This window comes from Manis pentadactyla, chromosome 8 (genome assembly GCF_030020395.1).
Source record: "Manis pentadactyla isolate mManPen7 chromosome 8, mManPen7.hap1, whole genome shotgun sequence".
Taxonomy (NCBI): domain Eukaryota; kingdom Metazoa; phylum Chordata; class Mammalia; order Pholidota; family Manidae; genus Manis; species Manis pentadactyla.
The window spans coordinates 69,246,069-69,262,639 of NC_080026.1; the positions used below are offsets into that span (position 1 = coordinate 69,246,069).

Here is a 16,571-nt window from a genome sequence, read left to right on the forward strand (position 1 = left end):
ATTCTTAATGCAATTATCTATGAATATAGAAAATACTTACTGTGGAAGGCATTCACATGCTTTAAAAACATGCCACTCACATCAAAAAGAATAAAATACCTAGGAATAAACCTAACCAAGGAAGTGAAAGACCTATACCCTGAAAACTATAAGACTCTCTTAAGAGAAATTAAAGAGGTCACTAACAAATGGAAACTCATCTCATGCTCCTGGCTAGGAAGAATTAATATTGTCAAAATGGCCATCCTGCCCAAAGCAATATACAGATTCAATGCAATCCCTATCAAACTACCAACAGCATTCTTCAATGAACTGGAACAAATAGTTCAAAAATTCATATGGAAACACCAAAGACCCCAAATAGCTAAAGCAATCCTGAGAAGGAAGAATAAAGTTGGGGGGATCTCGCTCCCCAACTTCAAGCTCTACTACAAAGCCACAGTAATCAAGACAATTTGGTACTGGCACAAGAACAGAGCCACAGACCAGCGGAACAGCATAGAGACTCCAAACATTAACCCAAACATATATGGTCAACTAAAATTCGATAAAGGGGCCATGGACATACAATGGGGAAATGACAGTCTCTTCAACAGATGGCGCTGGCAAAACTGGACAGCTACATGTAAGAGAATGAAACTGGATCACTGTCTAACCCCATACACAAAAGTAAATTTGAAATGGATCAAAGACTTGAATGTAAGTCATGAAACCATAAAACTCTTAGAAAAAAACACAGGCAAAAACCTCTTAGACATAAACATGAGTGACCTCTTCTTGAACATATCTCCCCGGGCAAGGGAAACAAACGCCAAAATGAACAAATGGGACTATATCAAGCTGAAAAGCTTCTGTACAGCAAAGGACACCATCAATAGAACAAAAAGGTATCCTACAGTATGGGAGAATATATTTGAAAATGACAGATCCCATAAAGGTTTGACATCCAAAATATATAAAGAGCTCACACACCTCAACAAACAAAAAGCAAATAATCCAATTAAAAAATGGGCAGAGGAGCTGAATAGACAGTTCTCTAAAGAAGAAATACAGATGGCCAACAGACACATGAAAAGATGCTCCACATCGCTAATTATCAGAGAAATGCAAATTAAAACCACAATGAGATATCATCTCACACCAGTAAGGATGGCTGCCATCCAAAAGACAAACAACAACACATGTTGGTGAGTTTGTGGAGAAAGGGGAACCCTCCTACACTGCTGGTGGGAATGTAAATTAGTTCAACCATTGTGGAAAGCAGTATGGAGGTTCCTCAAAATGCTCAAAATAGAAACACCATTTGACCCAGGAATTCCACTTCTAGAAATTTACCCCAAGAATGCAGCACTCCAGTTTGAAAAAGACAGATGCACCCCGATGTTTATCGCTGCACTATTTACAATAGCCAAGATATGGAAGCAACCTAAATGTCCATCAGTAGATGAATGGATAAAGAAGAAGTGGTACATATACACAGTGGAATATTACTCAGCTATAAGAAAAAAACAGATCCTACCATTTGCAACAACATGGATGGAGCTAGAGGGTATTATGCTCAGTGAAATAAGCCAGGTGGAGAAAGACAAGTACCAAATGATTTCGCTCATATGTGGAGTATAAGAACAAAAGAAAACTGAAGGAACAAAAAAGCAGCAGAAGCACATAACCCAGAATGGACCAACAGTTACCAAAGGGAAAGGGACTGGGGATGACAGGTGGGAAGGGAGAGATAAGGGAGGGAAAAAAGAAAGGGGGCATTATGATTAACATGTATAGTGAGGGGGGCGCACGGGGAGGGCTGTGCAACACAGAGAAGACAAGTAGTGGTTTTATAGCATTTTACTATGTTGATGGACAGTGACTGTGAACGGGTATGTGGGGGGGACTTGGTGAAGGAGGGAGCCTAGTAAACATAATGTCCTTCATGTAATTGTAGATTAATGATACCAAAATAAAACTAATAAAAAAAAATTTTTTTTAATAAAAATATATAAAAAGCAAGAAAAAAAAAACCATGCCACTCACCGCAGATACTTTCAAAGAAAGTATTTTAGTTTTGTAAATGGAAATGTTTACATGGCCCATACTCCAAATTAAGATTGATACCAAAATGTATCCAAAGCATTCATCATGCAAAAGGAAAAGGAATTAGGGCAGAAAATAACAAAAACTGATATTTTTAAACCATCACTGTCACTTTCTATCATTTATTGAAGATGCCACCTTGTAGACCTTATGCTAACAATTTATAAGTGCAGTAAAATAGAACTATTATTACCCCTGTTTTATAGATAATTGAGAATTAGAGCAAACAATCAAAGCCAGGAGCCAAATCCCACTTCTGTATGATGACAGAGCTGCATTTAACATTAAATTGCCTTCCCAGTAGGTAGTTAAGTCTTTCATTTTGAGCCTTTACTTAGTGAAAAATCGAGAAAAACATTTTTTCTACTAATAGCATCTGATGAGACATTTTGAATATAATCAGGTGGGGAAGGAGAACACTATATTCATTATCAAACTTAGCGTTTCTCAGATATTCGAGCAGCAAATTGTTTAGTCTTACCCATGAATTCAATTCCCAAGTGGTCTGCTACACCGAAGTCAGCATGTAAGAAAGGGAAACAGAAAAAAAGATTAGAAAAACTTCCACAACAGAATCGATGCTTCTAAGACTGATCTTTCAAATAAAAAAGAAAAAGTGTCTCCGTTTTAACCACCATGTTTGCTTAAGAAAGATAATTTACAGATTGCCAACAATTAGAGGTGCTCTTAACACTAATTGGTATTTTCCAATAGCCTGGGCCCTTACTTGACATAATGTTGCATAAATTACCAGTTACGCTAAGTATAAATTTAACCAAAGAGAAAAAAAACACTGTACATGCAAAGAATATCCAGGACCAAAGTTATTTTCAGAACTCATGATGTCTTAGGTAGAATAATTACCTGTTCAATATAAACTTACTTGAACCTCTATGATAATAATATGTAATTAAAGAACTTCTGCATGACAGACCTTAACCAGGTTCTCTTCACCTTCGTGCAAAAGAAATGATGCTGGATTTTTTTCCTTTATATGTTAAGTGTGAAAGCTGTGCTCCAGTGAGACTAGAAATCTTACATTTGCCTTACATGAGACAGGTCAGAGCACAAATCCTGTCTATCTAACCTTTGGTGCTATGACGATTAAACTTGCCAGCACTTCCTGTCAAAATTGTAATGGCAGATGGGTTCATGTCTGCTCTGTGTGCATGTGGAGAGCTGAATGTCTGCGATCAAGAAAAGTCTTAAACTAAGCCTGGCTAAGCCCAGGCATTCAAACTTAGAGGTTCATTTTTTTAAAGGGTGCTTTCTTTTAATCATTCAGTTTTAAAATTCATTGCATTATTTAATGATGGTTTCTGTGGTAGTTATATGTTTCTTAAATGAGAATAAATGACCAAAAAAGGTGTTGCTACAACTGTATTTTTTTTAAGACTAATTACTAGGCTTCCTTTTATGAACTCCCTATTTAGCAAAGAAGCTTTTCTTCTTAGAAAATATGGATTTATTTATCTTGACTATTTCAGTGCTTTTCTTATTTGTAAGTGATTCATTTTTTAATTGTATTGGGTTATAGATAATATAAAATTTATGTATAAATATATAAAATAAATAAAATTTGTCATTTTAACCATTTTCATTGGCAATAATTACATTCACAGAGTTGAGCAACTATCACCACTATATTTCCAAGAGTTTTCTATCACCCCAAAAAGAAACTACCCACTAAGCACTTAATTTCCCATTTTTCCCTCCCTCCAGCCCCTGATACACTCTAGTCTACATTCTGTCTCTATGAATTTGCCTGTAATTAGCAAGCCATTAGCCCCTGCGTGGTTGAACAAGAACTTTCTAGTGCAGCTAAGATGGCTCAGAAATGTCTGGCTGTTGTCTGTTTTGCTGGCAAGTATAATCAATGGCTACTCCCTATTTTTCTCTCAAGTCTGGCTGCTTCACCTCTTTATGTGATAGACAACATGGAGAATCAGGCTTTGTGAGTCTGGAAATTGTAGTAAGTGGCACAGTTGATAAATTTGAGGGCTATCTGAATACTTTAAACCACAATGAATTCATGATCAATAGAAGAGAAATCAGAATTTGAAAACTAAACACTGAAAGGAGTAAGTAGATTTCTTAAGGAAAAGGAAATCTGTCTCTCCTTAACATAACAGAAAAGTTACATCTAATTACTAGTTGTAATTCTCAGAAATACTGTCAAGCAATGTGCAGTTTATATTCTTGGATTTTAATAGGGAAATTATTTATTAATTTTTATAATGACATTTGTGAAAACTGACACTACTGAAACATACCCATAACAAGCTAGATTACCTAAATCTCTCTCATGTGCTCACACATATATTTCCATTCCTTTATTAAAATGCTAAACACAGTGATCATTATTGCAGGTCTAAAGATACTGACAGGGTTTGTTTCATACAAAAGGATCAATGAAAACCCATGAAGAACATGACAGAAAAGCAATTAATTTTGTCAATTGAGTCATACTCAGTAAATAAACTGCAATATTTCTCAACCCTTCACTAGCTCTTTTCTTAAAGCAAACAACCTTTCTAGGGATATTTAGGCGTGCATGAAACAGCAAGGGGCATGTGGTGGGAAATAATCAATCATTCATTCATTTATTCATTCACTCAACAAACCATGTAGCAAGAACTGCCAAGTAACAAATGCCAAGATCCTGGGGTGGAAGAGGAGGCACATAGCTTAAGCTTAACACAGTTTGATTTCCCCTAAGACATGTATTAGAATGTATCATTTCTAGCTTTTTAACAGCTTGATTAACTTTTATAAGTAAACTTTGCAGTTATTTTAGAATATTCACACCTTTTGATATTAATAGTGGCTGACATTTACTGAGCTCTTACTATGTGTTAGTTAGGAACTGCTCTTAAGCATCACCTTTCAGAAACTTACAAGGTTGTCATTATCCTCATTGTTACAGATAAGGAACAGAGGCACAGAGAAGTAAACAAACTATCCATAATTACACTGCTGGTAAGTGGTGGGAATACAGTTTTGCAGAAGCACCTTGCCTCTCAGCCATGAGTTTACATATGCCCTCCCTATGAAGAAAAGTTAATTTTTACAAAATTACTGAGGTAATGAGATGCTCAGGGAGGAGCTATTCAATCCACTTTAGAGAAAAAAAAAGTTTTCACATATCCTCAGGCACTGTAGAAGCACCACTATTTACTTGCTCATCCTTAGTTTTTAAATAAAGTACAGAACATAAACATGGTGGGGGGGTTTCCCTCTTTTCAAGGAACCAAAGTGGCCAATCATTAATATTTCTCCACTGCTTATTACTAGGGAGGTTTCTTCACAAGGCTGACCTAACTGAAGTTATCTGCTTGTATGTACGGCAGGTGATATATAGTGTTGTGTCTGAATAGGTGCCAAATGGTGAGCCAAATAATTTGAAAATCGGCAACATATAGTTAACAAGTGCCAGCAGCCCTGCTGTAGACCTGGAATATTCTTAAGATGTAAGGTCTAGCTCACAGAACCCAAGAAAGGGCTAACAGTTACCAAAGGGAAGGGTACTGGGGAGGATGGGTGGGAAGGGAGGTATAAGGGGGGAAAAGGGGCATTACAATTAGCAGACATAATGCAGGGGGGGGACACAGGGAGGGCTGTTCAACACAAAGAAGACAAGTAGTGATTCTATAGCATCTTACTATGCTGATGGACAGTGACTGTAATGGGGTATGTGGTGGGGACTTGATAATGGGGGGGAGTCTAGTAACCATAATGTTGCTCATGTAATTGTAGATTAATGGTACCAAAAGAAAAAAAAATGTACGGTCTAGGTAGGTGACTGGGGAGATAAACCTAGTTCTTCATGCAGTCAGAACTCCTGGAAATTCAAGGCTCACATGGTTTCAAGGAGTCCCTGGTTCCTCTGTGTGAACAATTCAAAGTCTCTTTTTTATATGCTGACAGACACACGCAGGCTACCAACAGCTTCCTCAGTGTGAGCAGGATGCGGAAGAGCAAGTGAAAGAATCCTTGGCTTGATTCCAATCTTAGGGTGAGATAAGATTTGAGCTGAAAGTGTTTAAAAAAGTTAGAACACTGGCTTAAAGTTCAACAGGTTTCTCCACTGCAACAATGCCTAAAAACCTTCATAATATGCATGCCAAGACTCTCCTGGTAGTGGTTCACTAGGCAGTGTTTCCAACTAGATGTAAACACCTAATATACCACGGAGCATCCCGTGGGATGAGTGATCTATGGTACTCACTCTGGGAAACATGTACTGTATCAGTGGGGAGTAAACCAGCCACTGGGCTGTAAAACATGCCAGTTATAATGGTTTATCTTAACCACAGACCTGAAATCTGTCACTCTGTGGATTCCACCCACAGATTCTTGTCAAATGCCTTTTGACTGGTGGCACTTTAGAAAGAGATAGCCCATCCCAACAGAGAAGACAAAATTGGATTTATGAAGATGATAAGCTGGGTCCTGAACGTTTGCTGACCCCTATTACCTGAACTTATCATTCTCTAGTAGTTTCTGAAATCGCTGTAAAGACATAATTGCCTCATGCTTCTACAATGAGTCTGTGTATTCTGCTTGCTCCCAGGTAAGATCATGGAGAGGGTTATGAGATGTCATATATTGAGTCATTGGTATGCATGTCCAGTTAATTACAACAAGTCAGGTAAAGTAGAAAAGCCTGGGAGAGACTCTAAGGCTTCTGATTAGGAGGACAGCAAGGGCTGAGGGTAGACCTGGCTGTGATTGCTAAGGGAAGTTTCAGTCTGGAAGCAACACATGAGATCCTCAGACTATGTATGTTTCAATAAAGTTATGGGGTCAAAGGATGGGGGAATAGGGTTCACCATAAGGTACCAAAACAGAATAACTGTGTCATTAGGAAGAAATGACATGAGGCAGTCAAGAGAATGTGGCAACTGGGTACAGGGTAGCAGCCACAACTGAATCCGCAGGCCATAGGTCCTACAAAGGGAGAGAAGGTGAGCTGGTAAAGATGCGAGCACACAGGTAAGGTGATGCAGACAAGTCGTTGCTTTCTAAGCACTGTTGTCCTAAAAAAAACAAGGTTATTATCATGCTATCCTTTTTCTAGTTACTTCATGCAAGACTTAAAGTATGAATATAGGTTAGATTCTAAACTCAATGTTCCCTTCATAAATTATGCTATCTCATTAAATATATAGTTTTATTTTTATCAGTACATATATATTTGATTTTACAATTTATACATGTTCATGAATAAAATTTGGAAAGTAAAAAAAAATACATTAATAAAAATAAATTAACACCTCTCTTACTACCTCCTAAATGTAATTCCTGTTAATTTTTTGTCCAGTGTTTTCTAGTCTTTCCTCTGTATGTGTAAAATGAAGTTAAAGTCATTTTTACACAAAATCACCCTGTACCATGTGCCTAAATCAGAGGACATTCTGTGACCATATCAGCTCCATAATCCAATTCCCCTCTCAATTCATATCAGAACTGACAACATTTTCTACGGTTGAGAGTAAGCCCTGGCATTATTGCTATGGCCAGCCTCATGCCAGACAGGTCATCAATCACAAAGAAGCAAAACCACTTTTCCAGAAAAGCACAGAGATGCATTTTCTTTTCTGTGGGCCTTGTTATGAAACATGGCCTCTTTATTTTTCTTCTCAAAAGCTCTATTGCTGATTCCTGTTGAATAGAAACACCTCTGTTTCACATTATCTTTTCTTCCTCTAAATAAGAATGTTTATTCATATCAAAAGAGGAGAAGCAGGCAGTTGTGGAGACTGTCCTACGTGTCTGGGCAGTGCAAATGCATCATGAACACACTGCTCCATAAAATGAAATATTACAACAGGATTACAACGTAGGTTTATGAGTGGCCATTTGCTTAGGCTGCTCCTAAAAGGTGATTCTTGTCTAAATAGCAGGTAGCATTTTCCAGTGAAACCATCTTGGAGCATTAGATTGAACTCTGATTTCATGTTTCTAATTATTGATTGAGGAATTAAATAAGAATTGTCATTGTATAGAATTCTTAATTCAAAAATAATACTCTGCTTGTTTGGTTATGTAGTTAATGATAGTAAATGTGTACAGCTGAATGCAGAGGCTATTGCTCACAATAATTTCTCCAGTACCTTCTTATACTTTTCTCAGCTTCTCATGTTTTCTCTGGGCATTTCTATACACATTATTTCATATGATTAAAAAAAATTACCTGAGAAGTAGTGCTACTGATCCCCATTTAACAGCTGAAGAAAATATGCTCCTGTGAAGAACTAAAGGTCACATTTATAGATTCCTAGATTCTGAGGGTGGAAAAATATCTTAAATCATAGGACTGAAGTGTAATTGTTTCTTTTGCTCACTGATTTATCACTCCAGCCTACCATAGAGTCTGACATTTTGTAAATGCTCAATAAATATTTATTTAATGAATTAGATGCCATCTGGGCCAGCCCCTTTGCCAACTGCGTGTGATATTTGGATTCCTTCAGAGCATAGCCAGCCTGCTTTCTGTCAGTTCAGTTTTTGAGGATTCCAAGAACTTGACACCTCTGGTGGCAAATCTTGATACTGAATAGAACAGTATCTACAAAAGTTTCTAGAAAATTCTCCCAAGTCAGAGTACATTTAATTACATGAGTCTATAATTCTGGAGTTCAAAAATTACCAGATTACTATCTGTAATGGCCCAATATATGTACATCTTTTGTCACATGATTTTTGTATGTGATGGAAGACTCCCTTGAACAAGTAGTCAATTATCAGGAAAAAATATTACCATTTTCATGATAATGAAACTAGTATTATATATGCTATTAAGGATTTTCTCCTTAAAGATTTCAAACCATTTAAGCAATCTTTGAACTAGCTGTTGTGTGACACTTTCAAAAGTCTAACTCTTCAATTTCCATCTACTTTCATATCAGTGAAGACAATACAGAAAAGATGATGGTTAACAGAGTTAAGGATTACCATAAAATGAGAGGACATCTACTCGACAAAAAGAAATAAACAAAAGAAAGGAAAGAAAGGTGTACATGGTAATCAGCATTGTTATGTGTTTGTAGTTGCCACACTAATTAAAGACTTTGGACAAATTGTTTTAATACTATGCATTTAACTATTCTCCCAAATTCAATTATAACATTACCATAAAAATATTAATTCATAAAATGATGGAACGATGAACACATTTTATGAAACATTATTCTGAGCTACCATCTTCTCACCAAGAAACAAAGTGACTAATCCCCAGCTCCCAACAGAGATGACAGCTTTGGTAACATGGAGATCCTGATAAAGGGATCTTTTGCTGCCCATCTACCAAAAGAGAGGAACTAAAGAGAAATATTTCCCAAGGGACCTGTGTGAGGTAGAAGATTCTGGGTCCTGAAACAACTGACCCAGGTGTTTATCTGGAATACCCAAATGCACGATGTAGTGGAGCTGGCAGAAAGGCTCATTTATGATGGAGTAAGACAGAGAAAGTCCATGTTAAGAAAGTGGCAAAGACAACTGGTTCTAAGGAGGCAAGTTAAGGTCATAAACAGGGAGAGGTACGTTTAGGTTAGGACTCAGGAAAATGAGCAGCCTCTGAGTAAGTGCAATTCATGGCAGGCTGGAGCAACTGTTTCAGGACTGGGGGCAGAAAAACCCTCAAAACCTATCTGTGCTGGAAATCTGTTCTTAAATGATACCTGACACCATCAAGGAATGGTGTGAGACAAGACAAAACTGACCTGAAACTTTATGTTTCGTTGGTAACTACTCTTCAGGTTGGGCTCATCATGACTGGCAGGCAACTGTAGCCTTTGAATGACAGGCTTGGCATTGTGAATGCCTGTCTAGCATTGCTTGCTCTGTTTTGTTTTATGTGAAAGTATTCACTTTTATGGAAAGTTGTATTACAAATAGTTTTCAAATGTAAGAGGTAACTGACATTTCCTGCAGGAAATCACTAAAAAATAAGAAAAAAAATCACCCCTTTTCCTTAACATTCTTAAGTATTCTATTCTGCCAGCACTTCCCTAAATAGGCCCTTTACACACACACCTCATTTTTTTCCCAGCCATCCCACTAACCTTGAATGTCTTTTCTGATGCACTCCCAAATGTTCCCCCTACAAACTCTTTCCATCTTTCAAAACCCACCCTACTTGAAGTTGTCTCTGATTGCCTGAAATAACATTGCCTCTCCATTTTTCTAAGAATGATAATGGGATCTGCATTTAGGAAATAGGATTATTATGTCCTGAATTACAACTAGGAGTGATATACCTGTATTGTAACTAGTTAGTTAACCTGGGACCTTCCCCACTGTCCCTCCTTCAGTTCTTCAGTGCTTTCCAAATAGCAGATGGTAAGTAAATGCTACTTAAACTTTTCTCATAATCCCACTAATTTTTTTTCACTTAACTATACTTTTGTGATATTTTAAAAAACAAATTATGTTTGAAAAGTATTATTATTTCTCTCAGGCTATATTTTCCACCTTAGCCTTCCATATTTTCTGGGTTTCCATTAAATTTCCAGTAGGTTTCCATTAAAATTCATGCACACATACACCTGCACACATAGGCTCTGTATTCAGAGTTACATAGTTTATTCTTCATTGAATTGTGAGTTGCCTGCAGGGAAGAAAGAAAGAAAAGAAATAGGTAAAGTCTTTTCCCATTCTCCCACCTCAGTCACTTGAGGCCTTCACACACATGGCTACCCACATAATAAGTTCTTATTTTAATGTCTTGAAAGAAAAGAAACGAGCACTGATAGCCACTAGAGTTGCAGAGAAAAGCTTGCACAAGGCTTTCATCCATCGCCACGCATGGCCATCAGGTTCTCCACTCCTGGGCTCCTCCCCTGCCTCTTTCCATACACACACTGAGCCCCACCTGTAGAATGAACGCAGGTGATTCAACACACATGCTTTTTAGAGCTCCACATAGCTGGAAGCACTGCGCTCTCTTGTTCATCTTTTCAGACTCTGCTCACACAACTCCCTGAGAGGTGTCCTGGCCAGTAACACTTTGCTCTTTCAATTCTACCTTGTGGTCATTCATCCAGCAATACTAGTTCCTTCCAGATGTGCCCCATCAGAGCATTTTTGTTGTCTGAACACACACAATGAGTGGTAATGAGTATCTGAATAAATCAATCGATTTATTTGTTTAAATACACATATTCATGGCACCTGATATTTGGTACTTTGTTTTTAAAATGATAACAAAATTAGGCATCTGGGAAAGAAATGTGGCAACCTTCTGGTCTCTATTGTTATTTATGTTTAATTGTTCCATTCTGACAAGAAAACACATCACAATACTGGGGAACATCTTAATTTAGTATTTAATTCCATAAATTTTGTATTTATTTTTTCAATAAAAAGCACTAATATGGGAATAGTTTCATACTTATAATCCTTATGCTGGATATTTCTGTTACCAAGTTTAAAAGTCACATCAATTTATGCTTATAAATACCTGAACACCTGGGAATACTTGATAATGAGTACAACAGATGAAACACTTGGGCTCACTAATGGATTAATTTATTACTTTTGCAGACTTAAAATGTAGCAATAGAATGAAAATTTTTTCCCTAAATGCATAATCAGCTGAGAGTGTTATTTGTCTCATTTAAATGCAAAGAACAATTCTTCTTTTGCTACCTGCTTTCTAAATCCATTAAGCAGTTAATAACATAAGGGCTAATGTAAGCTTCCTTTATTTAATAGAAATAAAGAAATGGAAATTAAACTGGCAGAGCCTTTTCCCAATAATGGCTTCCCCCAGAGTAGCTGGATTATTCTTAGTAGTGCAGAAAAACCAAAGGAAGCTCCTTTATTAAAATCATGGAAAAAATCATTATCTAATTTTGCCCATATTTAGCTGGGAACTTAGTTGAATCCAGGTACTCTGAAGTTCTTATCCTCTTCCTCCCACTACCTTCTTCTATAGTTTTAATAATTCTCTATATGTATTTCCTAGATATCTGAATGGAAATAATTACTCAGCTGCGCATCCTATTAGTGAGATAACCTTTTTAAAATGGTGCACACATGTTAGAAAGTGAGTTTGGATGAATTTACAAAATACTAATTTTATATCACTTACACATTAGCAAGGCAAATGAACAGTCTACAACATTATTCCTTGAAGCTACCATCTATAAATGATATACTTGAAAGTCAATATGATATCCTCCCACTTATTCTCATAGTTTCCTTCCTAGGTATGGTATTTTACAGATGAGAAAACTGAGATTCAGAGAGGTGGATTAATTTGTTCAAGGTGGGAAGCACCTCATTTCATTAAAACATGCCACTGTCACCCACAGAAAACAATCCACCCTGCCTAGCGTGCCATGCCAATCCACCATGAATGGTCCAGCCCCAGTCTGCTTCTCCAGCCCTACACCTCCATACTCCCTCAGCACCTCCGATGCTTCACGCTGCTCACGTGCAGTCTGGTGAACTGTATTCATTTACAATGACTCATTTCAAAAACAGTCAGAAAGATACATTTTCCAGCAAAATGTCTTCAATAGAAATCGTCTTTCACTGAATGTTTTGTGTTTATATACTTTAAGTTTCAACAGACCCTAATTATTATAGTTGTTTGTTTACTTGCCCATCTTCCCCCAAATGACTATAAGCAAATTAATACAAAGATAATGCTTAGTTTGTCTTTATATTACAGATTTAAGGATTTTTCCTGGTCCAGAGAGAGCACTTGAATAAATAAAGAAAAACTAAGTAGCTGCAGGGATTTACTCAATGTAATGTCTGTTACTAGTAGTTCCTTCCATCCTTCCTCCATTGCTTCAGGGAAGGGAGGTTTAAGTAAGAAAAAAGAAAAAAGAAAGTTTTGAGCTGCAAAACTGTTGGCCTGGAAGGAGCTCAACTATGAAATGATAGATTTGATAGTATGGACAAAGAGCCAGACTCTCCCTGCAGATTAATATGTTAAAGATTTTCTAGATGAAGGGAAGAAATGGAGGAAGGCCAAAATGCCTGCAAGATGACCTTCAGAAGATGGACAGTCCTGCTGCCCACCATGGGCTTCCTACCATACCCACCGCCCCAGTTAGAGGAAGGGAAGCAGGCTCTCAAATGGGACTGCCTTGAACTTGCTAAGTATAGACTCTGGAGGCAGTGAGACCGCAAAGCACCCCATGCCCACTCTCACAACCTCAGCTTTTCAAAGAGGGATGAAATGCCTAGAGGCTGCAAAAAGATGGGCTCCAGGTGTGCCAGGGTGGGAAGCAGCTATACAAACCAATTTATTCCCTGTCCACCTGATAGGCACAGTAACTGTGAGAGCTTGACATAAATGAGCTATGAGGTTGAGAAGACTGCAGGATATAGCAATGACCTTTGTGGCCTGCAAACAACATAATAATTAGGACAGCTCAGCAGATGCCAGCATGGATAGGCAAAGACCAAGAGGATTTGCCCAACCATAACCTCTGCCTCTTGCAACTGCACTAATGCCAGAACTTGGACACAAACATCAGGGAACAATCATCAGTGATAAACTGTGGTTATACTTTTCTCTAACCCAGTAGAATGTAATTTGAAGTAGAAAAAAAAGAAATTCAAGTGCTAAAGATAATAATATAGCTTAAGTTTGTTGAGGGCTTAATCTAAGCAGTCATTCCTCTATGAACTTCATGAGTCTTAATTCATTTTAAACCTAGAGCAATTTTATGAAGGCAGTGCTATTTTTAGTCTCATGTTAGAGATGAAACTGAGGCACATAGAGATTAATTATATTCCTCAATTTATGACTAACAGTGCTGGGATTAAACCCAGGTTTCAAGTATTTACTATTTGAATCCACTATGCAAATGGCTTTTTATACACTTCTACTTTGTAGATGGAGATCTGTTACTGCTACAAAATTAACAAGTGGATTTATTAATTTATTACATTGCAAAATTAGACACAATTACACTGAGCTCAATATTGCCACGTTATGCTTAAATTTCACTTTACTTAAACTTTTTCTCTTTTTTAAATTGGCATTTCTTTCTCTTGAAAAATTTGGAATATAAAATAAGGTATTTTGTGTCATAACTAAACAAAATATTTAAGCAGCAAGATGCACAGAAATTTTCAATGAATTTTGTGGTATTTTAAGCTGCTAAGCACTTACTATCAAACTGTTCTTGCTATGAGCATTTGAATTATTAAACCAAACACTTTTAGTTAGTCAGTGTCAAATCAGTTTGAACTTTGTTTTGAGTAATTTTCCTCTTCATGTTAATAGACAGATGGTAAATCCTAGATAAAGGGTTCAAAGTCATAGGAGATTTAAATAATGACATTTTTCCCTTGTTCAAATTGAGCCTTCCCTAGAGGAAATGAAATTCATTTGCTCATTGCAGTAAGTAAATTGTGACAACAGCTCATTCAGGTCCAGAAATGTCACTCAAAGATAGTAGGAAGAGGAGTGAATTGTTTGAGGGCTGATGACCCATTGCTCCAGAGGCCTGCATGACTGCCACAAGCCAAATTCTCCTCCACACCAACTTCATCTATTTCTTCTAGCACTGACATCAGTGCCCCATCCTTAGCTGCCTCTCTGAAGTGAAAACTTCTTGCAGCATCCTCTGTAGACCTGGTCTTCACTTCTCTGTCGAGCTTCCTCTTGTATTTGTGATGCTTTGCCTGACCCTTCACTTATCTAGCTCAACACGTCCTCCACCATCATTCTGGTTTAAGCCAGCTGCATCTCTCACCTGGAAGGTTTTATTTCCATAATAGCCTCCTTCTTGATTTCTCTGCTTCCAACCTTGCCCCCACCTACTGTCTCTTCCTACACAGCAGCAAGAGAGAGCTTTTTAAAACTTAAGCCAGGTTGCATTATTCCTTTGCTCAAAAATCTGTCCTGTGGCTTTCCATATCACTTAGAATAGAAGCTAAAGTCATCCTTAGGATTAAAAATGGACCCATACTATCTGTTGCTCCATTAACTCTTTGGCCATACTACTACAATTTTCCTTCTCCCCTTCTCTAAGTTAACCTCCTATACCTCTTGGCATCTCTTCTAACTTAGGAACATTCTTCTGACTTGGAGCCATGGGCTGTCTGCTCCTCCCTCATGTTTCCTACAGATCCCAACACAATTCAGTACCTCACCTTCTTTCACATCTAATGGTGTTTTACCAGAAATCATATTGTATAAAATAACTCTTATCTCCCTCACCCTACTCTTCACTATGGCTTAGAATTTATTACCATATGAAGTTGTCATATCTTTTTGGTAATTTTTCATTTTCTTCCCTGCTTCAGACTAGAATGTAAAGGTTCATGAGGGAGGGACTTTCACCTGCATATGAGTATGCTAGGGCTACCATAACAAAGTACTACCTACTGGATTGTTCAAATAACAGAAATTTATTGTGTCCAGTTCTGGAGTCAAGAAGTTTGAGACCAAGGTTGTCAGAGAGTTGGTTCCTTCTGAGGCCTGTGAAGGGCAATCTTTTCCATGCCTCCCTGCTAGCTTCCAGTGATTTGCTGGCAATCTTTGGCATTCCCTGTCTTGTGGATGCATTGTCCTGATTTCTGCCTTCATCTTTAGATAGTGTTCTCTCTGCATACATGCCTGTGTCCAAATTTCCCCTTTTCATAGGGACATTAGTCATCTTAGATTAGGGCCCACCCCAATAACCTCATTTTAACTTGTTTATCACTGTAAAGACTTGATCTCCAAATAAGGTCACATGCTGAGATACTAGAGATTAAGGACCTCAACATATGAATCTTGAGGACACAATAAACCCATAACAACCTGTTTTCTGTTTTAGTTATTTTATCTAAGACATTTAGAACAACAGCTGGTACAACATAGGTGCTCAAAAAGTATTTTTTGAGTCAATGAATGAAATTCATCACAGCAAAACTCAGGTTAAGAGACAATTTATCCATTAATATTTTTCCAGTTTTGTGTGAAGTTTTCATGAAATTCACTTACAATTTTAATAGACACTAGTTTTTCTGCTGCTATTGTTCTTTCTTTTTATATCTGTATAAAATCACAATTCAATTATTTATTTATACCCTTTTGCAAATATTTGCTTAATATGTACACTAAAATGTGTTCTATGAAGTCTCTTGCAGGTATTAGAATAATTTTAAAAAACCTTTCCCCCAAATTCTATGGGCTCAAAATATAGTCTCTAAATCCAGAGTTATCCAGCACCTTTGGGTTTCTACTAATCAAATCCTTGGACCAAAGACTAGGATACAAAAATGTTGAAGATATGACCTGTGCCCTAAAAAATTTGTCAGTCTAGGATAATGAAATGCAATCTCCACCATGAAAAACCTTGGACTATATCACTAATGACACACAAATTTCCTAAAATGAACTTTCTAAGGAATACATTACCTGGTAGTACCTAGAAAAATGTGGTTCGGTGGAAAAAGATATCAGCATCTGATTATATGGGATTTAAATCCTGATTTTGCCTTTAAATAACCATGTGCGATCTTTG

General features: G+C 37.3%; 1 protein-coding gene across 4 annotated transcripts in view; it reads right to left on the reverse strand.

Annotated features, from left to right (window-relative positions):
- NRG3 (neuregulin 3) overlaps positions 1-16,571 on the reverse strand; it is a 1,067,441-nt gene that overhangs the window by 126,192 nt on the left and 924,678 nt on the right. For 2 of the 4 annotated variants that reach the window (XM_036883956.2, XM_057505850.1), the window contains exon 4: positions 2,570-2,593. In XM_036883956.2, the coding sequence (XP_036739851.2) occupies positions 2,570-2,593 (24 nt within the window). Of the gene's footprint in view, positions 1-2,569; positions 2,597-16,571 lie in introns of all 4 variants that reach the window. The other 2 variants (XM_036883955.2, XM_036883952.2) reach the window with 1 other exon arrangement.